The 25,857-nt window shown below is 39.8% G+C and overlaps 1 protein-coding gene across 2 annotated transcripts in view; it reads left to right on the plus strand.

Moving 5' to 3' along the window:
* Positions 1-762: 762 nt before the first annotated feature.
* cdc14ab (cell division cycle 14Ab) overlaps positions 763-25,857 on the plus strand; it is a 28,981-nt gene continuing 3,886 nt past the window's right edge. Inside the window, exons 1-15 of one of the 2 annotated variants that reach the window (XM_031740538.2) lie at positions 763-1,141; positions 2,400-2,490; positions 3,183-3,258; positions 4,209-4,301; positions 4,978-5,057; positions 11,669-11,735; positions 12,092-12,154; positions 12,892-12,979; positions 14,128-14,358; positions 15,412-15,550; positions 18,365-18,545; positions 19,171-19,271; positions 20,002-20,049; positions 20,142-20,258; positions 20,926-21,286. In XM_031740538.2, coding sequence (XP_031596398.1) covers positions 1,096-1,141; positions 2,400-2,490; positions 3,183-3,258; positions 4,209-4,301; positions 4,978-5,057; positions 11,669-11,735; positions 12,092-12,154; positions 12,892-12,979; positions 14,128-14,358; positions 15,412-15,550; positions 18,365-18,545; positions 19,171-19,271; positions 20,002-20,049; positions 20,142-20,258; positions 20,926-21,286 — 1,782 coding nt within the window. In that variant the 5' untranslated portion in view covers positions 763-1,095. The remainder of the gene's footprint in view (positions 1,142-2,399; positions 2,491-3,182; positions 3,259-4,208; positions 4,302-4,977; positions 5,058-11,668; positions 11,736-12,091; positions 12,155-12,891; positions 12,980-14,127; positions 14,359-15,411; positions 15,551-18,364; positions 18,546-19,170; positions 19,272-20,001; positions 20,050-20,141; positions 20,259-20,925; positions 21,287-25,857) is intronic. The other variant, XM_031740539.2, reaches the window with a different exon arrangement.

The raw sequence follows: 25,857 nt of genomic DNA on the forward strand, positions 1-25,857 counted from the left end.
TCAAAATAAAAGGGCAAAAAATCTGCACATTTTTGTGAAAGTTACCATGTACACATTTCAATTTGCTACCAAAAGTGATAGCACACAATTGCTGACTGAGTTGCCTGTCCTGAAATAACGTTTGCGGGAGATCTGTCAAATCTGAAAGACAACTGACACATCAAATTTTTAAAGGAAAAAAGAAGAAGAAGAAAACTGATAGTTAATTGCTATTGTTTTTGTATTGGCACATTCAATAAGAATAATAAATCTGACAGTCACACCAACCCTCTATTAGTGCTCATTACATCCACTGAATCCCCTGAGGTCTTCCTCGTTTCCTCCGGCCTCTCATCTTTTATCTGATATATCCACTTTCCCTCCTCTGCACATGTCCAAACCATCTCAACCTTGTCTCTCTCACTTTGTCTCCAAGCTGCTCAGTCTGAACTGTCCCTCTGATTGACTCATTTTTAACACATATAATTTGTGTTCTTTTGTGAATAAAATATGAAGTTTTTGGCTTTGCAAATCGTTGCTCTGTTTTATTTACATCATTTTTTTAACCAACTAGTTTTTTCTTTTTTCTTTTTCCAGCTTATCAAATACTACAGAGAGTCGAGTAGACCGAGTGAGTGAAGGCCTCGTTTTTTGTTTCCCAGTGGAACTTGAAAGCAACGCAGAAAGGCAGCATGTTCTGTTTGGTGATTGGCTGTCGTTGCTATGGGAGCGGCTCCCGTTGCTACAGTAACGTGTCTTAAGGAGGGATTTAGGCAATCAGAGTTTTAGAGTGTCGGATCGTCGTCGAGTGGTGCTAACATGCTAATATGAAGGCTGAGAATACTTGTCGTTTTAAAACAGAAAGCAATGAGTGGAGAAGTTTGCATTGAGAGGGGAGAAGCTGAAAAGACCAGTGTGAGACTCATGTGAAAGTTTATAACTTTAGTTAAAACTCTGTTTAGCTGCCTGCTAGCCCGCTAACAGCTTATTGAACTGCTAGCAGTTCAAAAAAAGTTTGCGGAGACAGCAGGCGGAGCCGAGACAGGTCAGGCGTTAGACGGATCCGTGACGGTGGCGGGTGCAAAACAGTCGCCGATCCTGTCTGCCTTGTTCAGGATGAGCCAGGACTCTGAGCTGCTGGGAGCCGTAGAGTTTATCAAAGGTAACTTTAATAGTATTGTTACAGAGTTAACAAGGGGACAAAGAAGCTCAATACATACTTGTTAAACTATTTGTCACAACTCGACGGAGAACTGGGAGTTGTCGAGTTTTTAAAATAATGTAAAATCCTATAAACGTTAAAATGATAAGTAGAAAATCAACTTTATTGCCATTACACAGCAGGTTAGTGATTGTTTCCATTGGTGACTGGTTTGATATAAAGTGATGTTGATGGATAACTTTGCTTAGCGCCTACTGAACTGGAATAGAGATTGTGGCATCCTCTCAGATTTGATCAGTCATCCATGCTTCTAAAGAGGGTAACAGTGCTGTACACCTAGCAGTAGCATTCTGTAGAATTAGCCTTGGATTAGTTCCTTATCCTCACCACTGTTTATGCGGTAAGTGCTTGGAGGAACCCAGGGCTGCCAGCTCCGTGTTTTAAAGAGAGATGGCAGCTTGTCGTTTGCCGTATATGAGTAGATTCATCGTGCACACAGAAAGGTCACTGTGGAGAGGCAGGCATTACATAAAAACGTTTTTCGCAGAGTTCTACACTGTATTCCCTCTCCAGTTACACTGATCAGCTTTGCTAGAAATTAAAGTTAAAAAAATCTAATTTTCTGAAATCCTTTGTGAGCTTACTGTGTGTAACTAAATAACTCAGTGGATCACTCAGAGCCGATGAGCAGAGCGAAAGAGCTGGTGAAAACAAAGCAACAAAACCAATACCATCTTTTATGAGCGTGTGTCTGTGTCTCATACTAGTGTATAAACAAGGATGAGAGGGTGAAAAATATGCTTCATCACTAAGGTTTGGATTTCAGAAATGAATGAGATGCTTGGAGTTAAAATGTTGCTCACTCTGCCCCATTTTTTTCCCTGTTCCTGCTGCCTTTATTAGGCTTAATAATAATAATAATCTCTGAAGTTAAATTCAGAATTCCAGAAGATCAAACTGTAGCAATAATCAGTCCAGACTGTGTTGCACTACCATGTTCTCGTGGGTTTAAAAAAAATAAAATAAAGCTAAGCTCTTTACATAGAGAGCAGCTTCCTGAACCCTCATTTCAGAGTTGTACACATACAGGAACAGCACAACATAAAAGCAGAAGAAGCAGATTGCCCATAGTTGACCTGTGTGTTTATCAGTAAACGTTGAAGGTTCCAAACTTATCAGCAAGTTGTGGTATACGATGGAAAGGCAGTGATTTCCACAATCAGCAAATCTAACTGCCTTTCATATCTGTCTCTAACAGAACGCCTGTATTTCGCCACGTTACGCAGTAAACCCAAAAGCACAGCCAACACGCACTACTTCTGCACTGATGACGAGTTTGTGTATGAAAAGTAAGTATATCTCTACCTTCTCTCTCTTTAAGTCCCAACTCAAAACCCACTTGTTCAAAATAGCTTATCCCACATAACCTCTCCATTCGGCTATTTTAACTTTGTTTATGTTTTATGACTGTGTAAATTCTTTGCTTTTATGTTGCTTTTTACTCTACTGTGTACAGTGACCTTGAGTGTTTTGAAAGGCGCTTTCAAATAAAATGTATTATATCGCACCTGCTGCACTGCATTCTGGCTATGTGTGTTTTATATACAACTTGCAAAGCCAGGCATTTGTAACCAGCTTTGTCAACAAGTGTGTTTAATGTTGCATTTGAAGAGTGTACCAAGGATTTGAGCTGTGCATGTGCAACCTGGCACACACATAGTAGGTGAAAGAAGTGAGATGCATTCAACAGTGTAATATTTATTTATTTACTTAGTTTACTTTATTAAAAAGATTGAGTGCTTTTCTGAATGTCAGTGACTGGACATTTTAGAGGCCTGACTGAACATTAAAAGAAGTTAGTCCTGCTCGGACAGTTGAAATTAGTCCAGAGCCGAATGAGAAGTGTGACCCCTTTACAGGAGAAATACTTGAGGAATTTAAATGGAGACGTTCACTCTCTGTATCACTTTCCTTTTCAGCCAGCAGGAGTCTGACTTCTGTGTGTCTGACTGACTGTAAACTCTGTCCTTTGTGTCTGCAGCTTCTACGCAGACTTTGGGCCTCTGAACCTGGCCATGTTGTACCGATACTGCTGCAAGCTCAACAAGAAGCTCAAGGTGAGTTTCTACTGCTGGCTCACCCTGTGCAGGAATGCCCAGAATGCAAAAGGACAGATGCAGGATGACACAATCTCACAGCAGGATCACTCTGTGGTAGTGAGTGAACCTGCTGTGAGATTGTGTCATCCTATTTCCACTCCTCCTTATGACTCCAAACCTCTGTTTTTTGTTTGCACGTTGCCACAGTGATTACATTCTTCTTGTCATTTGTCATGACGTCCAGCTGACTGGACGATCTGGATCCACAGCCCATGTTCATTCTCAAAACACCCATATAAATACTGATCTGTGCTATGTGTTCATACCACACCAGGCAGCACGTCTTCTGCTGACAGTGGTAATTGCAGAAACTGATCTGACACAAAGGGAGCAGGTTTAGTGGTCCTGAGCCTGTGAAACATGCTTTCACTTGTGCACTGCAGCCTCAAACTTTTCCAGGACTTACCCTACAGACGTGCAAGCAAAAACCAAACGGTCCTCATTTTTAAGGTGCTTTACAAAACTAAACAATATGGCTAACAGGTGTATTTTACCATTTCGGTGCAGCTACCCAATCAATGAAGAAGCACTTACTGCTTAAAGAGCAAGAGTGAAAGTGGACAGTATATCCTCAGTTAGTTATAACATAAAACTCATTTTTACAGCTGGGGGCTGCACAAAAGTGACCCATGAGTTTTTGGTTCTGTTACTACTTATCTAACATAAACCCATGTAAGTCTGACTGCAGCCAACCAACCGACCTGATGACTTAACGTTCCATACTAACAGAAGATGGCACTAAACATGTTTTTAAAACTCAACTTTAAGCACTTATTTCTTAATTCAAGCTTCAGTTATATGTATGTCAGTTTTTGAGAGCAGGGCTCCACGGTGTAAATTAGTCTTTTGTACATTTGGTGTTTCATGTCCACTTTGTTTAACCTTGGGTTCTTTCTTGTTGTTGGCAGTCATTCACACTGACCAGGAAACGAATTGTTCATTACACCAGCTTCGATCAAAGGAAGAGATCGAACGCGGCTGTGCTGATTGGTGGCTATGCTGTGAGTACATCTCCGCTGCTTATCCATCTTTGTGTGTAAATCAGAGCTTTTCATAGGCGAGGTGAAGCTAACAAACACAAAACAAAAAGTTAAGGAAAGAAGAACAAATGACATCTGTTTTGGTTTTGATCATCGTTGCAGTGTTTTGAACTAATTTGTCAGTCGTGTGACATCGAGAGAGAGACACACACACACACACACGCGCGCACACACACACACACACACACACACACACACACACACACACACACACACACACACACACACACACACACACACACACACACACACACACACACACACACACACAGTAGTCATTTCTGTCATTTCCAGGTTTCAAAAAAGGTGGTTTTGATTTTCATGAATGAGACGCTCTCATGACTCAGTGAGCGATGCTGCTGGATTGTCCACATTTCAGTTCCCTCACCTCATTTAATCAGTCTGTGATTTCTGTGCACGTTATCTTGTCACTACAATGAAATAAACACTGAAACACATTGTTAAATTTTCCGCTTCTTCCATCATCATTCTGATCTGTTTTATAGCTAAAGTTTTACAAAACTATGTTTTGGTATAAATTTTTAGCAGCTTAAAATTTTTTTTTTTATTGCAATTCAACTAAAAACATTCAGCATTTTTTTAAATGCAGTCTTTATTAATATCTGTCCTCTCTCAGGTGATTTACTTGAAGAAGACCCCAGAAGAAGCCTACAGAGCTTTGATCTCAGGCTCAAATGCTGCTTACCTGCCTTTCAGGTGAGTCTCTCAACAGTAGTATTACTGCAGCAAGTACCAGACATCTGTACCAACACTGTTGAAGATCCGTAACTTGCAGTTCAAGTTGGAGATTAAAAAAATAAATAAATAAAACAAATGACAAGGTTGATTTAGGAAAAAAAAAAAAAAAAAAAAAAAGAAAGAAAAAAAAAAATCTTATTCCATTTGTGTGCTGCATTTCTAACATTAAATGGTGACGTGTCTAAAAAAAAATAATAGTATTTAGTGTTTGTGTGGCGACCTAACCACCCCTACCTTACAATGCTCTTGGCTAGTAGAAAGCATATGTTGGTTATACACTTTGGCTTTCTACTGTAGCACTGTTTGTTTATAATAATTTGAATGCATTATTATCTTTGTGGAAGTTTAATAAAATAAAATATTTTCAGACAACTTCTCTGGTATAAGTATTGAGATGCAAATTTCTTTATTGTGACAGGATTATCTTATTTTGTGGCATTAAACCAAAGCTGTATGGTTACAATGTTGAATACCCAAAAGTAGAAAGGTAGTGTTTGCCCAAAAAACCCCAAATCTCATTTTTACCACTTTATTCTTGTCATGTCAACAAACATGTCTACTAACCCTAAGGCAGTGTTTTTTTTTTTTTTTTTTTTTTAAAGTGATTAATTTATTTTTTATTTTTTACAGTTGTCATTAATAAAACTTTAAACTTAAAAAGGGCTGCGACTATTTGAGTAATAGGATTTAAAAAAACAAAACAAAAAAAACCCCTTAAAAATCCCCCAGAAACCTCAACACCGATATATTATTTTTAACAATTAATGGCTACACTACCATAATGTCTTTTCAGCAGCACAAAAATTTCCTCCTATTGATGTCGGAAAGCTTTCCAAGAAAATAGAGTAAGGTACATTTTTATTCCTTAGTTTAGATCGTGTGTGTGTATATATCTTATTTTATTTTATCTTTTATTCTAAAAGACCTGTGGTTTTTCTCCTTTATATTATTAATATTAAATATTAATATTTAATATTTCTCATTAATAAAACCAAAGTCATTCTTACTAAAATAAGTTTAGGGATGCAGCTGTCGTTTAAGTGAAGGGTGTTAGCAGTTTGTATACCACAGCTAACTGTCAGTGAGAGACCGACCCAGAGCAGATGAGCTCTGTGTAAGTGTGCGTGCTCACAATAAAGGACTTTTTGTTGTCGCTCACTGAATTGTTACATAACAGCTGAGCGTGCTGTTGAATGGAGGAGGACTCTGTTTTTCTGGTGGCCTCATGAGAAGCTTTGAGGTCTCATCTGGCTGCTAATGGATTAAACATGATGGGCAGGGCCCACCTTTCCAGCGAGGGTTGGTAGTGAAACATTCAGTGTCTGATCACAGCTCCTTTAAGTTGTAGCTATAAAGGATTCAGAGCCCTGAAGCAGCTGTTGCAAACACCACTCCTAAAGACCGAGGCCATCTGTTGGAGGTGGAGCTTGGGTGTCTGGGTCTCAACAGAAATAAGAATGTTTAAAATAAAACTGACATGTCTGTTTTTGCCACACTAGTTTTAATTCTTAATTCATTTTAGGAGGCAGGAGGACTCTTCAATAGTTTGATATGTCAGTCATGTGACAAATGTGTCAGTTTTACTGTCATTTTAATAAGATTCCATCACAGAAGCTCAGACATACAGATACACAGAGGCAGATGTTGGGGCAGTGTTTTTTTTTTTTTTTTTTTTTTTTTTTTTTTTTTTCCTTCCCTTTTTCCTTTTTCCCTCCCCAAAAAACTTCGGAAAAAAATTCAGTCGTCAAGGTCTTGGCTTTTGGTTATGAGTTCTTCTCCTCCTATATCAGCGTTTATGTGGTGATATATTGCCTGCGTGGTGACACCTGTTGTTCAGGAGAATACTGCAGCAGCGACCTCACTCCAACAGTGGGTATAAATGAAGGTTTCTGTAGAACGCTGTTACAGCAGGTAACTGTGGCCTTGATGTGATGGTGCGTAACAGAAGCGACGCATTAAGCAGTAGTGGCACTGTTATTCATGGTGTGGACGAGTTCAGTCAGAGTGCTGTTAAAGTGAAGCTTGCACACAGAGGACCTGAAACCACCTCTTACCAAAACAAGTGATAAACTCTGCAGCTGTGTGGAATATATTCATTTATCCAGACCGGAGGTATTCCAGGAACCATGTTCATCAAAGTCTGAAGTTAAAAACAAACTCTGAGATCAGCAACTCTGAGTTTCCTGTTCCAGAACAGCTGATCAGAGTCCATCCAATCAATGGGCTAGGTTCACCCTGAGTTAACAGAGCTGGCAGAGAAAGAAAGCCGTCATCACGGAGCCCCGAATCTACAAGTCACCATGGCAACGGGTAAATAAAGTGCAGAGCCTCAATTTTAATCCAGTGAACCGAGGAATATGAACAGGTCAGTGCTGACCAAGTTATTTATCCATAAAAACAGGAGGGAAGAAGAGTCATTTTAATCAGTTTGGGCTACTCTGTCATCATCACAGCCAAAACATATTTTTCATTTCATTCATAGTTCGTTATATAATATTTAAATTGCAACAGCTCTGCTTTCATGATTTAGGCCAACAAGAATTTTCATTAGATAAAACTAAATACTAATTTTACATTTGATTTTAAATGTAATTATTCAGCTGTAACCAGAGAGAGACAAAACGTGTGAAAACAGAAACTAAAGATCTGATTGTGGAAAAATGGATCCAACACAGTTTACTGATGAACCTCAGGTATTAGTTACCCAGAGTGGCTCTGCCCTCAAGTCTGTTTTATTAAAAATAAATAAATAATACCGCTTGCTGCTTATGAACAATTCCAATTATAGCAATAGAGAATTCCATTATTTCTGCCATTATTGGAGAAAAATGCTTAAAGACAAACTCCCAGTGTAAGCATTTATAATTTAATCTAATATCACCCTTCATTAACGGATGATAAGGTCCCTGATGGTCACCGTTTCACATTTAACTAAAAAACAGGTTGACAGGTGCATTCATATCCACACAGTCACAATTAAATCAGAATCAGAATACTTTATTAATCCCGAAGGAAATTATGGGTTACAGCAGGCAACACGCTAATGGCGCATGCGCACTTACAAAGGAACCTTCTGACCAAACTTTACACAAACAACACATTGGGAAGACATGTCAGAGAGGTAGGCTGATGGGAAAAGACAACAAAAATACATAACATGAGGTGAGAGGAGGAGAAAAAAAACTCCACTCAGACTGAGCTCCTAATGGGAGAACAGTTTGATAACAGAAAAAAAACACCTCAGCACAAAAAGCACATGACTATCAATACACCATAGAAACACAAGACAAGCAACAGGGGCGGGTAAAAGGGTAAGAGAGAGCCAGTGTAGACAGCGCATCCGGTCCTGCAGCATATCTGTGCTGGTCCAGTCGACCGCCATCTTCCCCGGGAGGGGACAAGCATCGAAGGCGTTTGGAAAGGGAGGGGGGATGAGTGTGTATCAGTGTATTTGTATGTGTGTGTGTGTCAAAATAGACGAGACTAGACAAGGACACAAGAAGCTAAGCAGGGAAGATAAGGGAAGGGAGAGGAGAAAAGTGCGACCGCCTTCGCCAAGAGCCAAAATTCAAGAGGTGGAGAAGTGATGGAGACTACTTATATTTTATTCTGAGATGATTATAAATCTCTGTATATAAATAAATGATGACAGAATGTCTGTAAAAGTGTTCATGTTAAGTACACAAAATGGCAAACTACTGTAAATCTGGGATTTTAGTTTTTGTTTCAAATATAAACTTCTGGAAATTAATTGACTCAGCTATGCACCCTGATAGCAACTTCATGAATGATGAAAACGAATTGATGTCTGTCAGCTGGTTCAGGTGCAGCAGGAGGGGAGGAGTCAGGGAAACTCAGTTTGTTGAAGAAAACCTGCCAGCAAGCAGGTGTGTGTTACCCTGGTAACTGATTCAGGATTAAAGTTGATGCTCTTTCTGGAACAGAAAGCCAGAGTTTCCCTCATCTCAGGGTTAATAAACTCAGAGTTGATAGCTAAACCTACTTCCTGGAATACCCCCCTGGACATGGTCACCTAAAACTTGGATTGTATACATATTAATAATTTAATAATTCAGTGGCTGAGTTTTACTGGCCCATGTACATTTTATTGCTCTATGGACAAGAAGCTTTAAATGTTATATTTTTAAATATTAATACAGTTTTTTTTTTTAATGTATTATTTTATTTCACTTTAAATCTGAAAATATTGTTGTGTAGGGCTACAACAATTCGTCGCCATAATTGATGACGTCGTCTAAAAAAATTTGTTGATACAAAGTTTTATTCTTCACACGTCATATTCTAAAACCATGTAAATGTGTGTCCAGCAACACATGTTGCGATTGAGCACCACTGAAAACACTGCTGCTGATCTTGGACCTGCTGCATCTGACAGCAGTTACCGTCCACTTAATCACAGTATATGTGGATACAAATACATGTTATGGGCATTAACTGGCATTCTCAGAATTGAAGGGATAAAATGTTTCAACAGACAGGATAATGTCACATGTGGTTGTGGAGTTAGTAAAGCGAAGGTTGTAAACAGCTAAGATGCTGATGGAATCTGACTTCTAGCAGATCAGTACATTTGGTACGTAAATATTCCTCCTATGTCACCGGTTTGGCATCATTTGTATATAAAAACTTGCCATGTCTCGCAAATATACTTATGTCCCTGGGTAACATGTTATCTTTACATCACATGGCTTCCTGTCGCCGTGTGGAGGAGCTGCCTGATGTCCACCAACAAATGAAGCAAAACAAGTCTCTCTTTTTTTTTTTTTTAATTCAAAAAACTTACTAACAGCAGAATCCTGTTGATAACGAGTTAATTTGGAGCATGGAAAGATCATCCAGGTAGGCAAATCCCAGGAAGTCCATTCTGTTCATGTGGATGTAGAAGTTTTCAGTGGGAGAAACGTTTCGTCACTCATTTCAGTGACTTCTTCAGTATCAGCTGAATGAAGGTTTGTGTAGGTTTTCAGCTGGGTGAGGGGGAAAAAAAAAATCTCGTACGTACAATTCACTGATCACATTAACTTGGTGGACAAACGCATCAAGTTTACCAAGGAGGATATGAAAAATAACAGACTAGCCTTCTTAGACTGGGAGATTTGCTTCAGGAATGGGGGACATTTAGAAGTTGATGTGTACCATAAACCAACACATGCGGATCAGTATTTAAGGGTTGACTGGGTGAAACTGGGTGTCATCAGGACGCTACAACACAGAGCGAACAAGGAGGCCCTGAGTAAATGTGGTTATCCCAGCTGCATGTTTGTCAAAACTGGGAAGGCACCTCAGGAATGCTACAGGTGATGGAAAACTGCTGCGTAAGGGAAAACCTTTAGCGATCCCTTATGTGTCAGGAGTCGGAACAGTTGAGATACATTTTCTCTAAACACCGCATCTCTGTGGCTTTTAAACCCCAAAACACGCTGCGCCAAAAATTGGTCCACCCCAAGGATCGGGTCCCCCAACACAGAGTAATATAGTGTACGCTGTGAAATGCCAGGAGGATTGCCATGATTTATACATCGGGGAAACCAAACGACCTCTGGTGAAGCGCAACACATAAAAGCTAACTCATCAGGCCAGGACTACGCAGTCTATAAACACCTTCCAGCCAGGGGACACTCTTTCAATGATTAGGATGTGGTAGGGAGGAACGTTGGTTTGGGCGGCAAGTCAAGGAGGCCATTTATGTGAAAAGGGAAAGACCATCTCTGAATCGAGGAGGGGGCCTAAGGGACACATGTTTCACCATCTGCAATGTTGTGACTGCAGCCATTCCCCAACTCTCTGAATGGTACTCATGGCCTTTGATCAATGGTCATTAATGAACATGAAAGTGACTGGTTGGGAAAACTGGTAGTCAGCTGAGACTGAAGAAGTCACTTGAATGATTGATGAAATGTTTCTCCCACTGAAAATGCTACGTCCGGATGAACAGAGTCAACTTTCTGGGACACTCTTCAGGACGTAGAAGAAGAGTCTGCCAGTGGATGGCTTTTTCAAAGACCTTTGCTGAAAAGTGGAGTGAAGAGTGGAACGGTTCAGTTTATTCGGGCTGGGGTACATTTTCAGTACAGCTGGGAAAAAGTGTGTAAAATATGGATCTTAAACAAATAATATGTCAGTAATGATCCATTGTAAGACTGACCTTTTCAATCTTACATCTAAAATACATCTGACAAGAAAAGCTGCAGCTGTCTTATTTAAATAACCTTTAATAAATAGTCGTTTATAAAGCAGGCAGGCCAGCTAAAATATTGGCTTCAAAGCCAGTCTCTGCAGCTTTAAAGGCTCATCCTGCTAGCATGCCAAAACTGTTAGACAACCTGTTTTGCTTTCCTAAAACTTTCCTGGTGAGACTTGTTCTTCCAGGAGGCGTGCACCCTACATAAAGACTACACAGGACTACTCACAAATGCCACACTGTCAGTGGACAGGTTGCTTTGTTGGTGTTGTGTTAAATGGAGTTTTTGAATTGTGTAATGTCTATTAGCTTCCTAGTATATGGGCTAAGCTGCTGTATGGTGTCTTCACAATATGTATCTCTGCAGGGATGCTTCTTTTGGAAATTGCACCTTCAACCTGACTGTGTTGGACTGCTTGCTGGGCATCAGGAAGGTGAGGTCAATGTGCCGTCTGCTGAGGACTTGAATTTAAAATCTTAGTTCATTGGATTAATGACATTTGTTTTCCATAGTTGATGTTCCACACTACCTTTTTTGTGTGGGCATTATTACATTTTCTGTTTCTTTTTGTGTCTTTAGTAGAGTTTACACACATTACATTTACATAGTCCAAATTACTCTTGTAATGTACAGAGTTCTACATTTTTAACATTTTTGTTATATCTTTTATATCTTTATATTTTATTGCTCTGCTGGACGATTACTGCAGCCATCTTGCAGCTTTGTTGCGGATCTTTCTGCCCTTAGTTTTGTTCAATTGTTTACAGTGTCAGCTGTTCTGTGTTTCAGGCTCTGCAGCATGGCTTCTTCAACTTTGAAGCCTTTGATGTAGACGAGTACGAACACTATGAGGTATGAATACTCACATCATTAGTTACCAACCGCTGCCTGTGTTTACTTCATTAAGTCAGTCTTTAAAATTCAGTTAGGAGAAGGGAAAAGTTTAGAAAGACAGAAAAACAATAATCTGAGCCTGGTTGACAGTCATATAACTTTAGACATCAAAGCAAAACACAAAGAGAAACTGAATTCTGTCTGCATTTGTAATGAATTAAGATTTGTTTTAAAGAAAGTCAGCAAAAAATGAATACAAAATTCAGCGTGTTTGTTTTGCAGACTGAAAGGATGTTTACTATTCTCACATTATGTAGACAAAAGCACTCTTGCAGAGTGGAAAGAATCTTACTTTAATGCACAAAATCATGAGTTGAGCAAGCAAACTTGGCACACAGGTACATCTTAGACCCCTGTCGCTTCTTATCTATATCAAATATTGATGGAAATACACATAAATATACAGGGAGTTCCCCTTGTTTACATAAACAGCATCTACCACTCCTATTTGTAATTTTCTTAATTTGATTAAGTACAACTCTCAGGGCATTATTAGTTAAAACTTGACTGACAAATTTTCAGAATTTTCATCATTTCTGGCGTAGTGACTGCAAGCATTCATTCATGATCAAAATAACTGATAGTCTTGTAATTAGCTTTGTTAACCTGATGTGTGTGCTTGCTTTTGATCTTAATGGAATTTTGACTACATCTTCTAAAACATTTTTTTGTTGTTGTTGTTTTTTCATCGGTAGCGTGTGGAGAATGGAGATCTGAACTGGATTGTACCAGGAAAGTTTTTGGCCTTCAGTGGTCCTCATCCTAAAACTAAAGTGGAGAACGGTGAGTGAACGTGTTCAGGCTGCAGCCTGTCTTTTCTGCAATAGCAAGGCAGTCGGGTGTGTGTGTTGTTTTAGCATATATTATAATTTTCTTGTCTGTTATCAATTTGGTCGGTTGGGGAAATGAGGGGTGGAGTGGGTTTAGGGTTAGAACACCTCCAGTTAAATCATCAGAAGGTCAAATACCATTACCCCAGCAGGGGTATAGCAGGGGTGAGCATTTAATTTACACAAACTATGAGGTCCGCGCCAATAAGATAAACTCAGTCTGCTCAGTATTCATTTTGTGTCGTTATAAACTGTTACTGGTAAGAGTAGATGTTAGTTAGGCATTGGAAATGTGAAATGTTTTTGCCCCCTGGTAGGGTCTCCCATGGCAAATTGAATGATTCAAAAACCCCTAAGAGCAGAAGATTCAGGGAATAGTTCACCCTGCCTGGGATAGGCTTACTAGGGCCCCGCCCTCGAGCCAGGCACAGGGAGGGTGCCTGAGCGCAAAACAACGGAAACAGTAGAGTTGAGTCAAGTTGAAGGATGTAATTTATAAAAACTTACATTTAGGAATATTTATGTGGAGTGCTAATAAAAAAAGAAAAAAGTTGGTAAATGATTATTTTCCTGGGATGAGTTGGGCTATTCATTAATTTTTGGGGAGGAACTGAATGACATATCTATTCAAAACTGCCCCACACAGAAGTTGATCAGTTAAAATTTCCTGCCAGGGGAATATTCATTAAAATCTTGGGTAGATTGTTTGTCACCCAGTGATATTAGTTCTTATTCAAACAGGCCACCACAGCAGATTGGGGATCCGGCGTAAAAGTCTGCTGAGCTTTTTCATGCAACCCCAAGGAGTATGTGTCTTTAATGGTGTCATATTAGTGCAATAGTTTATACACTCACCTATCTGGACCCGGGTTAGGTTGTACCTTTCTAGGTAAAGGAAGCAATAGAGCAGTAAACTTTTTCTTTTGTTTTTTTTGTAGTATTACAGACTGGTTTTTCATCACCTCTGTTCTCCTTAGATGACGTGAAAAGAGCTTAACCAGGTGTGACTACATTGACCAAAGTCAGGCCAATTTAGTCTCCCAATGAAACAAAAGCATTAAAGGATGTAAGTGACATCTGTTGTCATTCTGCCTACTGCAGGTTACCCTCTGCATGCTCCTGAGGCTTACTTCCCATACTTCAGAAAACACAATGTGACTACTATCATCCGTCTTAACAAGAAGATCTACGACGCCAAACGCTTCACTGATGCAGGCTTCAACCACTACGACCTTTTCTTCCCAGATGGCACCACACCCAATGACATCATCGCACGGCGCTTTCTGCACATCTGTGAGAATACAGATGGTGCTGTGGCCGTCCACTGCAAGGGTATGTCCTCTATCTAGTTCTGATGGTGTAGAAGTTAATTAATATTAATAATAATTCAGTGTCCAACCTAAAATCCCCCTGGTCAGTGGCTCACAGTTTTACTGGCTCATGTACATTTTTATTAGCTTGTAAAAAAACAAAAGAGAGAAAAACTTTAAAAAATATTGACACAATTTAATTAACACAGTATTTTATATTATTTCACTTTCAATCTGAAAAAGTGTTATGAATACCTTGAAATAAATATGATCTAGTACACCCCATGCCCCCCCTTTAGACTCACCCCTGTTTGCTGCAGGTATGGTTATATGTGAAATAGGATGATTCATCCTGCCTTGATGCCCGGTTGGGCATTTTGGAGCAGGTGAGGGGATTTTTCCAAATCCCTAGACCAGGGGTGTCCAAATCCAGGCCTTAAGGGCCGGTGTCCTGCAGGTTTTAGATCTCACCCTGGGTCAGCACACCTGAATCAAATGATTAGTTCATTACCAGGCCTCTGGAGAACTTCAAGACATGTTGAGGAGGTAATTTAGCCTTTTGAATCAGCTGTATTGGGTCAATGACACATCTAAAACCTGCAGGACACCGGCCCTCGAGGCCTGGATTTGGACACCCCAGCCCTAGACCCTTCAGGCAGGCTTTAGAACAGGGGGTGGGCACCGAGGGCCGGTGTCCCTGCAGGTTTTACATGTGTCCTTGAACCAACACAGCTGATTTAAATGGCTAAATTATCCCCTCAACATGTCCTGATGTTCTCCAGAGGCCTGGTAATGAACTAATCATGTGATTCAGGTGTGTTGACCCAAGGTGAGATCTAAAACCTGCAGGGACACCGGCCCTCGGGGCCTGGAATTGCCCACCCCTGCTTTAGAAGTTTAACGGGAATGACCCGTCTATTGTCATTTAGCATTTGGTGCTTATCTGTAGTTAGTGCAGTGAGTCAGTGGTGTTTATCCACAGAGTTTATGATAGAAACAAACAAGAAGGCTGTTTGAAGTCCACTTTAATACTTCTCTGCTGACTCACTGGTTCACTTCTTGGTCTTTCTGTCAGCTGGTCTGGGCAGGACGGGAACTCTAATTGGCTGTTACCTGATGAAACATTACCGCTTCACGGCAGGTGAGGCCATCGCATGGATACGGATCTGCAGACCGGGCTCTGTGATTGGACCCCAGCAGAACTTCTTGGAGGAGTGGGTCTCTCATTATTTGTTTGATTGTATCTCTGCCTTTTATTTTTGTGCTGTTTTCATCTTTGAGAAAGAACAACAAACAAATTCTTAAGATGTAAAGATAAACAGTAATCAGTTGTATCATGCATCAAACTAACTTGCTTCCAAAATTTACTCATATTTTGGCCAAAAAACATCTATATTTTTGGTCAACTTTACACATAGTCATCATGGGGCATTAATGTTACTGAAATTCTGGGCTTTTAATTATTTTTTTAGCTGTTCTTTTTGGAGGGTGGAATGATTATATAGCCATTCATCTTTAAGTATTTAAAACAAACAAAAAAAAGATTGGGGGCACAGGTTTTAACCATCTAGCTGTTGAGTTCGGCTGAAGCTGAATAATTTTGAGGTAGTTGTTGTTCTTCTTCATTATATCCTCTTTATGCAGTGCACCAGTACCACTGGCAGGAAAACAGCCCCAGAGCATGATGCATGAGCAGCACCATGCTTGACAGTTGGTACAGTGTTCTTAGGTTTGAAACCCTCACCTTTACTCCTCCAAACATATCTCCTGTCATTTTGGCTAAACAGCTCAGGCATTTTCTCATCTGACCATAAAACATTTCTCCAGAAGGCATTTGGCTTGTCCATGTGGGCAGCTGCAAATTGCAGTCAAGCTTAAATGTGTTCATTTTGAAGTAAGTGCCCTGGTTGGCGCCCTCCAAGTCCATGCTGAAGCAATACTCGCTTCACTGTGGATAGGGACACTGGTGTTTAACTTGGTGTTCCACCAGTTTCCTGTCATCTGAGGGTGAGAGCTTGGCTTGTTGTCCAGACCTTGGCAAAGTGTCTGCCAATCCAGATAAGTTGTACTTTTGTTCAATTCTTTGAAGTAATGCTCTTGGGAAGAACGGTTCTTTAGAAAGTGGTCCGGAAAAATATCTTCCCAACTTGTGTAAATCTACAATTCTGCTTCTCAGATGATCCTGTCCTTGTGATATTTCTTGGCAGTAGCAGGACCTGGTGATCTTGTTCATGTTTCACAAAGATGAAATTAGAATTGAATATCACTCCCAGGTTACTGACAGCTGATTTTGCATAAACTGATAAAGGACAAATGAAGGACTTGATGCTTGGAGGAAGTTTATCTAAACGAGTTTTAACTGTTTTATACAGTATGAGTTCATTTTTTTTAATTACACACATCCATTCCCTAATATAAGATAATACCACTTACAATGTCATGTTACCATAATAAGCACAGCCTCAGTGCTGTGAACCTGAAAGTTTTTTTTCAAAGACGTTGCTCTGACGTACGTGTAGAGAGCCTTTCCAAAAATGTCACTATAAAAAGTAACTTTGAGATTGGTCAGAGGGATCAAAACCATATTTTTTGATGATGGTTGTAAAGAGGCTGTCTTTAAGTATTCTGCGACACAGCCAGAGTAGAGATGGGTGTAAATTATTGAAAGTAACCAAAGGCTTGTGACATCTAAAACTTCCTAAAGAAATTTTGGAGGAGCCTCTATGTATTATTTTGATTCTGTGTTAAAGAAAAATTAAAGAAAATCCAAAATAAATTCAAACTTGTGCACCAAAATTATAATACAGTAATAATACAGTCATAAAAGATGTCTGTATTATTCCACCATCCAAAAATACCTTGCCATCCATGCTTGTGATTTGTGAAAGTAAAGCTCTGACCACAACTGTATCTACTACAGGTGCAGTGTAAAAAAAACAAACAAACAAACATAAAACCTGAACCATAGTTTTGTGTAATGCCAGTTTGTACCACGTGATGGTGCAACAAGTTAATGTAACATTCATTCTCTCCTGTCTACATGAAAGAGAGGAAATGATCCTGGATCACGGGTATTCTAGTAAATGTGAGAAACACATGAAAGTAAATGGAAGGTGTGATACTTATGACCACCAGCACTGACTCCCAGAAAGAAACCAAAAGAAATGAAACAGAAAATATTGTGATGGTAATATCATTTAAAAAAACAAAAACCTTACAGGGCAGTCAACTTTTAAATTTAGTTTATAGAAGATTTAACTGGTGACTTCTATATATTCCGTTTCTATGTTTTGGTGACTGCTGAAAATAAAGTTTATTTTATAGTGCCTCAAAATAGCCTCATCCTGTATTCATCCTGCATCTGAAACAGTGCAGAAACTACTTTAATGTGTGACCATCCAGTTTTGCTCTTAAAACCTGTAATCAGATTACCACGTTACTGCAGGCTAGTATAGAGCAGCTCAGTTTGTTTTGTCATTAAGCCAGTTTCTGTGAACACATGTTTGAACGTGGTGAAGATTTCAGTCATATCAGCACATAGTGGTTTGAGTCGGAGTTCTTTAGCTACTCAACAAACAGCTGAAACTTTTAATTGCTTAAGTTTTTAATTTGTGATCTATCACTTCAAAAACAATTTTTTATCCAGTGTGACAAATGAATGTTTTGTTGGGATATAGCAGTTTGCAATTCAGGGTCCTGTTGTCTGTAAGTTAGTTAAAACAAGGCTCAGTTTGCTAGTTATATTGATCCTGTTTATTTGGTTCTTCAATCCAATAAGCCTTCAAATCCACAAGAGAATTAAGATTAACCAAATGGGTTTAAGGTTTGGTTGCTATGTCAATCAGTCAAGCAACAGCTTCAAAGAACAAAAAGATCCAGGGTCTGGCTTGATCCTACGAAAACATTAATCCACATAAGTTTTCTATTTGCATGAGACAAAATTTAAGCAACTTTGAAGCAGGATCTTTAAAGAAAGCCAGTTGTAGCATTAACAGTGAGAGTTAAAATATGTGTGTTTGCATTAACAGGAAGCAGGCAGCGCTGTGGTCACTCGGAGACAATGAGCATTCCCAAAAAGCCAAGCAGGAGGAGAGGGCTGTGCCTCATCTCATCACCAGTATGGAGGAGCTCACATTAAACCCTACACACATCAACACAAACCCTAACGGCAACTTGTCCAGATCGCAGAGCTCCGACCAACTACAGGAGGTAGGACACACACACACACACACACACACACACACACACACAGAGAGAGAACAGGCACATTGAAGAAGCTTTGTGTATATCACCTGAAATTGTCCTTACCCTCAAACTTCAGCCATCATAATCAGTATCCTCAAAACACATTATGTGATGTTTATCAAAAAAATGTCTTGTTTCCTCTTTGTGTTTCTTAACACATTACAATATTTCAAAGAAGTGAATTTTCTGTGAGGTAATTCAACAAACTCCCAAAATATTGCACAATTAAAAATTTAAAGCTGGACTGCTTTTATTTAAGTGTATTGAGCTTTAAAGATTGAATTGGTGTTTAGTTTTTGCATGACTATTTAGTCTTAGGCTTTTCTTGATGATAGGATTAAGTTGGAAACAGGAGCTTTGTCTTTGACTGCTGATCGGTCAGGATCAGCTCTTGATGGTTCACTTTTAATCACAGGTATAAGGCACTCATTGATATTCTTTACTTACCGTTAGTTTTTCTTTTACATCATTATGATTATTATGTCATTATTATTGTTAATAGCGTAATTTATTTATTTATTGTGAGTTTATTCTCATTGTTAAGTACAACATGTCAGCTGTCATGCGGTATTTTTGTTTTATGTTTCAGGGTGAGCAAACAGACACTGGGCTGGGCCTGACTCAGGGAGACAAACTGAGAGCCTTAAAGAGCCGACGCTCCCCCCGTCCAGCCACTACTAGTGCCCTGAGGTACTAAAACCTAACCAAATCAGTACCGCCCATTACAGCTGAAACTTTTCAGTGGGAAAAATGTGATCTCTTCAAACTCAGCAGACTGCACTTTTCCCCAACTTATAAGCGGTACATTTGCATAATGGCTGAAACTAGCAACACTGACTAACTAATGGGCTGTGAGGTCAGTCTGATGACATGACCACTGGTCAATGGCCATGAGTACCATTCACAAAGGTTTGGGGAATGGCTGCAATCACAGCATTGTAAGATGGTGAAAGATGGGTAAGGAGTCAAGCAGGCCATTTACGTGAAAAGGGAACGACCAATTCTGAAGCTAAGGGAACCACTTTCATCATCTTACAATGGCGCGATCAGCTGAACTTTCAGGTTCTGTGTCAGGTCTTTGCTGTTTTTTTTTCTGTTTCTTAAAGAAATGACTTTTATATACCGTTCATCTGCTGTTAATGGTTCTTTAGGCGTGCCACCACTTCATTTGTTCTTCACAATGTCCGGTTTCCTCAAATTTTATAAAGTCAGGAGAAAGGAGGAGAAAGACAGAGGACTGGTCACTTGTCGTGTTTTATAAAAAACATTTTTAGTTCAGTGCTAAGCAATTTTTCAGGATTGGGAAAAATTCCTCCTTCTTCCCCTGCTGAAACGTGGCAGGCTGATTTTTTTTTTATGCACCAGCATGTAGTCTGTCTTCTCTTAAGTTTTGTTCTGAGCTTGCATTGTCATTTTTCAGAGTGGAGGAGATAAATGTGCACAGTAGATCATCCTCACAACCACTCAGGTACAATTCTTCACAGCCAAACATGAAAGCTTTCCTCAGTGCACATGATGACATAGGAATTGTGACTTTTGATCACTGTTGTTTGTGTCCAGACTGTCGATGGGCGCCACTTCCCCATTCAAGTCCACCAAGTACCCGACATCCTCCAGTTCTGCTGCAGCCAAGAGGATCGGGAAGAGTCCGTCATCAACGATGTCAAACATCAGGAGGTCAGTGATCCCAAAGACCTCCTTTATCACACCCTTCTCACCTACATCACATCACCTCCTTTATAACCTACTCCTTTTCTTCTGAACTCAGTACTCTCCTACTTTCTCGCTCTGTAGTACTAACACACTACATGTAGTACCTGTCAGAAGTACTAGTGGCTGTAGCTCAGGTGGTAGAGCAGGTCACCTACTAATCAGAGAGTTAGTGGTTCAGTCCCATCTGCCCCAGTCTGCATGCAAGATACTAACCCATGCAACATCAGATTTCTTTAAGGCACTTGAGCAGCAACTCCTAGGGTTGGATGATGCAGTGAAGTATGAGTGTGTGTGAATGTTGGATAGAAAGTGTGTGTGAAAGGGTGATTGAGGGAAGTTACAAAAAGAGTACTCAGAGTAGAAATGCGCTATACAAGAACAAGTCCATTTACCATTTAGTAAAAGCACTTGGCTGATTTTCAACTTGTGTTTTAACAATGGCTGATTGAACCTGATTCAGGTTTAAACTGGATTTAAACGGATTTAAGCAAAAGTAACAGGAATCCGCTTTAAACCAGTGTTGTCACCTTTACACTGACTTGAATTCAGATGGAGCAGACGTGTTGCATTATATTAGCTGTATTGTATGTTGTAATCATTTGTTTGTGTGTTGTATGCCTGCTGACTTCAGCTCAAATCTGAGCTCTCGATTGGCCAGCTCTCTCAGTGATCTGTACGCTGCTGACACCGAGAAGGACAGGAAGACTCTGTACTCCTCTCTTCCTCCCCCGTCCTCGCCTTCGTCTTCTCTCTCTCTAAGCTCCCCGTCATCATCTTTTACTCCACCATCTGTCTCTCGCTATGGTAATGGACCTCGCAGCATACAGCATGAAGTCAACAACAACATCAGTCTATACAGCAGCCCTGCAGTGCCCCCAACAGGAAAAGGCCTGGTTCAACCAGGACCTCAGGACTTCAGGCCCTACAGGGGCCCTGGGCCCTACAGCGCAATAAAGGGCCCCTCAGGACGCTACCTGAGCCGCTCTATACCTGTAAGTCCTCTGACACAGCAGCAGCTTGGCCCCTCCCTCTGTGTTGCTTGGCTCTCTGTTTTCATGTCACTAACACACTGGATGCAACAGCAGATTTTTTTAAGGCACTTGAGCAGTAACTCTTAGACTTTGATTGGTGAACTTCAGCCATGACATAACCAGGTTAATGACCTGCTACACAAAATAGTTTTGGTCTTTACTGATTTTACCCTGGATACCTGCTAAACAGGGTGGGTGATTTATTTATTTTTAAGATGAGTCGCTCAGTTGAATCTGAAACCTGGCTTATTTGATTGGCAGGTGTACAAATTACCTGTAGTCACAGAATAGCTCCTTTCCATAGTTTTTGTGGATTATTTAGTACTGACTACTCAATATGTCTGTGCATAGTGTATGCATGCTGGCTCAAGAAAGGGCCAAAAAACAAATTCTGAGATGAGTGACACCACATGGATACATACTTTTACATACAGTCTGCAAGTTTACAACAGCAAAATATGAAAACAGAGTTCAATCTTGTATCTGTGGCTTCTGGGTTGTTGGTTTTTTTTTGTTTGTTTTTTTTGGAAGTGTGTTAATAATGTACAGTGGTTGCTCTGGAACATTTTGACTCTCAGCCAGTAAAAACACAGCTTGTTAATAGCTGATGTTTCCAGTGTGTTTCTGATCCATGACCTCTGCTGTTTTCCGTTTCCTTCTCTGGTGTTTCTGAACTGATCAGTGTTCTGACTGGACAGTAACAACAAGAACAAGGGATCCAATGATAAGGTGTCACCACTTCAAAATAAAACCAAAACAAAAAGCAACATGGTATAGGATGAGCTGCTGTGACAGAAGCCTCAAAGCCTGTAAATAACTCAGTAGTCTGTTAACAGATAAGTAAGTAATTGACAACCATTCTAATAAATGCATTTATATGCCTTATTGTGTTTTATGTTCTCCTAAAGATTTAATATTTTGTAGATATTATTGACAAAGATTTACAACTATAAATACAATACCCAGTATTTGCAGGTTGAAAAACACCTTATCATTAGAACTCTTTTTTGTTTGTTTTAATCAAAGCATTCTTCCTTTAAAATGTTTTAATTTGGGGGTTTATAAATGGGATGATAATGATCCTCTTGTTTCTTTTTAATATCATGATGAACCTGGTGAATCTCAGTTTTTAAAGATGCTGTTTAGTTAATGGAGGTATGAATCAGTGTATTTCGGTGGCGTTTCGCTCCTTATGTTTCTCTCAGTCATGTTAACGTCACTCACACTAACACAAAGCTGCTGCTGAGCTGAGGAACCTGCTCAGATTTCAATCCCTAAAAGAGTTAACTTATTGTAACTAAAGTTTGAATATAACACATTTGAGAGTGAGTTGTAGGTGTTACTTGGATATGTATGTGTGTAAACATGTAGTCCAATAACAGGTAGTCTTCTGCGCTTGATGACAAATCTAAATTCAACGATCCAATTTTTTTTAGAGGTTTAACAACTGGATACAGCAGGTAAAATGATCATTGAATCATTGAACATGTCACCAATTTTCTAAGTAGATATATTTCTGAAGGTGTTCTTGAGAACTCTCAACCAATGTCAGTAACAACACATTCAATCCACACATGCAAAGAAATCCAACTACATATGTAGAGAAAGAGAAATGACTGGACTTTAAGGCTACGTCCACACGTACCCGGGTATTTTTGAAAGCGGAGATTTTTCTATGCGTTTGCACCTTTCGTCCACACGTAAACGGCGTTTTCGGTCCCTGAACACTGAGATTTTTAAAAACGCCTGCCAGGGTGGAGATTTTCGAAAACTCAGTTTTTGCATTTACGTGTGGACGAGGAAAATGGAGAAAACGCAGCATCAAAGGTGTGCGCCTTTTTTGGCGTCACACTGTGCGCCACGTTATTGTTACTGTTACTGTTACTGTTAGTTGTACTCTCTGCAGTGTTTAAATGCTTACACATACACACACAGTTACTGTCCCTCCAACATTTCTACACGGTTAGGAATATATCGCCACCTGTTGCTTTGGCATGTTCCCAGCAGTGTTTTCCTTCATGTTTGCGTTTACGTGTGGACGGGATTATTTTTTAAAATAAAAACGGAAAATCTCCGTTTTCAAAAATACCCGTGTACATGTGGACGTAGCCTAAGTTTTTGAAGACGTTTCACCTCTCCGAGAAGCTTCTTCAGTTCTAAAACCAAATGGTGCCGAGTCACAGGTATTTAAAACTTAGTGGGTTTGTCACTTAAGAGGGTCATTGACCCACTATTGATCATGTCTGTCATCACATGAGCCAAGGTGTCAAAAAGGATGTGGGTTATTATTAGCAGAGGTTTCAGGTGAAACCATTGTGATAGCTCACCCTATCATGTAAACTACTGACACCTGATGCAAGATGTGAGTGGGTGTTAAGGCACCTGGGAAAGGATCTCAAAACTGCATTGTATGTGGCAGACAGTTGGGGTCCTAAACCACCCCCTGTGTTCAAGGATGGTCGTTAACAGTGGGCATAGATGGCTTCTTTAACTCCTTTTTCAAACCGTCTGTCTCCTCTGTCCAAAGTGTGAACATTGGCATCCTCGAAAGAGTGACCTTTAACATTTAGATGCAGGTGTACAACTGAGTCTTGTCCTGTCGAGGTGGCTCGTCTATGTTGTGCCATACCTTTATGAAGTGGGTTAGTTTGTGTTTGGGAGTTTTGTCCTTGGGATGAACCCGTTTTTGTCTGAGGGTGCGGCTGGGTCTGAAGTACATTGGGAGCTCATGCTTATAAAAAAAAAATTCTCCTGAGTTTCTCTTATAAACCTGCTACATAAGGGATGACCATGTTGTTCTGTTTGTCATTTGACCTTTGTTTCCTGTGCATCTTTCCTGATTTGATGAAAGCCCAGTTGGGATAACCACGTGTTTTAAGAGCTTTCTTTACATGGGTGTGTTCCTTTTCTTTCCCTTCTGCTTTAGAGGGAATGTTTTCTGCTCGGTGCTGCAGGCTCCTGATTACTCCCAAGTTTGTGATGAGTGGTGTGAGTCACAGAGTAGATGCTGGTCTGTGTTTGTTGACTTACAGGGAAACCCACACACACAGAACTGAAGAAGCTTCTCAGATGAGAGGTGAAACTTCTTCAAGAAACTGTAGATGTCCATAAATTATGTGTAATAATAAGAAATGATAAAGGAAAAAGTATTGAACTGATTAAGAAAGAGAGGTGCAAACAGGCATGAAAAGTCATGACAGCAGCTGAAATCTGTCAGTAATTAGAAAGCAATCCTACCACTTAGTGCAAACTAATATCAGCTGGTTCAGTGCCAACTGATGGCCTATGAAAAGGTGTCTCATACAAAGAAACATCTCAAGATTTGGTAAAACATACTGATGGCATTGGTTACATTAGAATTTTTACAGTGCTCCAGTGAGTTCCAGTGAGCACTGCTGCGCCATAATCCAGAAGTGGAAAGAACATAATTACTACATAAACCAACCACGACTGGGTAGCCTGTGCAAGATTTCAGACAGAGGAGTGAAAAAAAAAAATTCTGAAGTGTTGTCCAAGAGCCCTGTGAAATACTGGGATAATATATTCTGGTCAGATGAGACCAAAACTGAACTCTTTGAATGCCATAACACACACCATGTTTGGGGACAAAAAGCCACTGCATATCACCCCAAGGACAACAGTGAAGTTTGAAGGTGGGGACATCATGGTGTGGGGCTTTTAAGTATACGGCAGTGGCAGTTTTGAAGGAAGAATGAATGGAAAAATGTACCAAGACATTTTTGATAAAAATCTGCTGCCATCTACCAGGATGATGGAGATGAAACGATGGTGGACATTTCAGCAAGACAGTGATCCTAAACACACAGACAACAAAACTCTGAGCTGGTTTCAGAGAAGAAAATAAAGCTGCTTGAATGGCGCAGCCAGTCAGCTGACATGAATCTGATTTAAAATGTATGGAAAGAACTAAAGCTAAAAGATCATAGTAGGGGCCGTCAGAATGGGCCAAAATCACACCCAATCAGTGCACCTGCCTAGTTTCACCATACAGGGTTTTGTACAAAGTATTAAATACATTTCAGTAAGCGTATTCAATACTTTTCCCTGTGTCCTTCTCATTATTACATATAACTTAATTTAAGAACACCTATGGTTTAATTTCTTTGCATGTATGGATTCGATGGGTTGTTACCAACATCTGGAGAGAATTTCACTTCAATTGTACCTTTAGAAATATACTTAGTTAGAAGATTGGTGACACGTTCAATAATTATTTCACCTACTGTGTCTTCCACAGTTCCAGGAAAAAGTTGGTGAAATACCAGAAATGTGATTGATCACCTTAAAGTGTGATATGATCCTCATCTAAACCACAATGTCATTACCAAATATGCAGCTAATCACTCAAAGTGCAGGTTAGAAAAAAAAGAAGTGAACCTCTGGGCTGAATTCAAAGGTCTCAGATGTTTCTCAGGTGTTAAAGATGAAAATAGAAGTGTGACATGGTATACTTCATTTCCCAAGTCAAGCATTGTTTGAGAACCACTTCTGTGATTAAGGCGTACAAAGTC

This window comes from Oreochromis aureus, linkage group 17, assembly GCF_013358895.1.
Source record: "Oreochromis aureus strain Israel breed Guangdong linkage group 17, ZZ_aureus, whole genome shotgun sequence".
Lineage (NCBI taxonomy): Eukaryota > Metazoa > Chordata > Actinopteri > Cichliformes > Cichlidae > Oreochromis > Oreochromis aureus.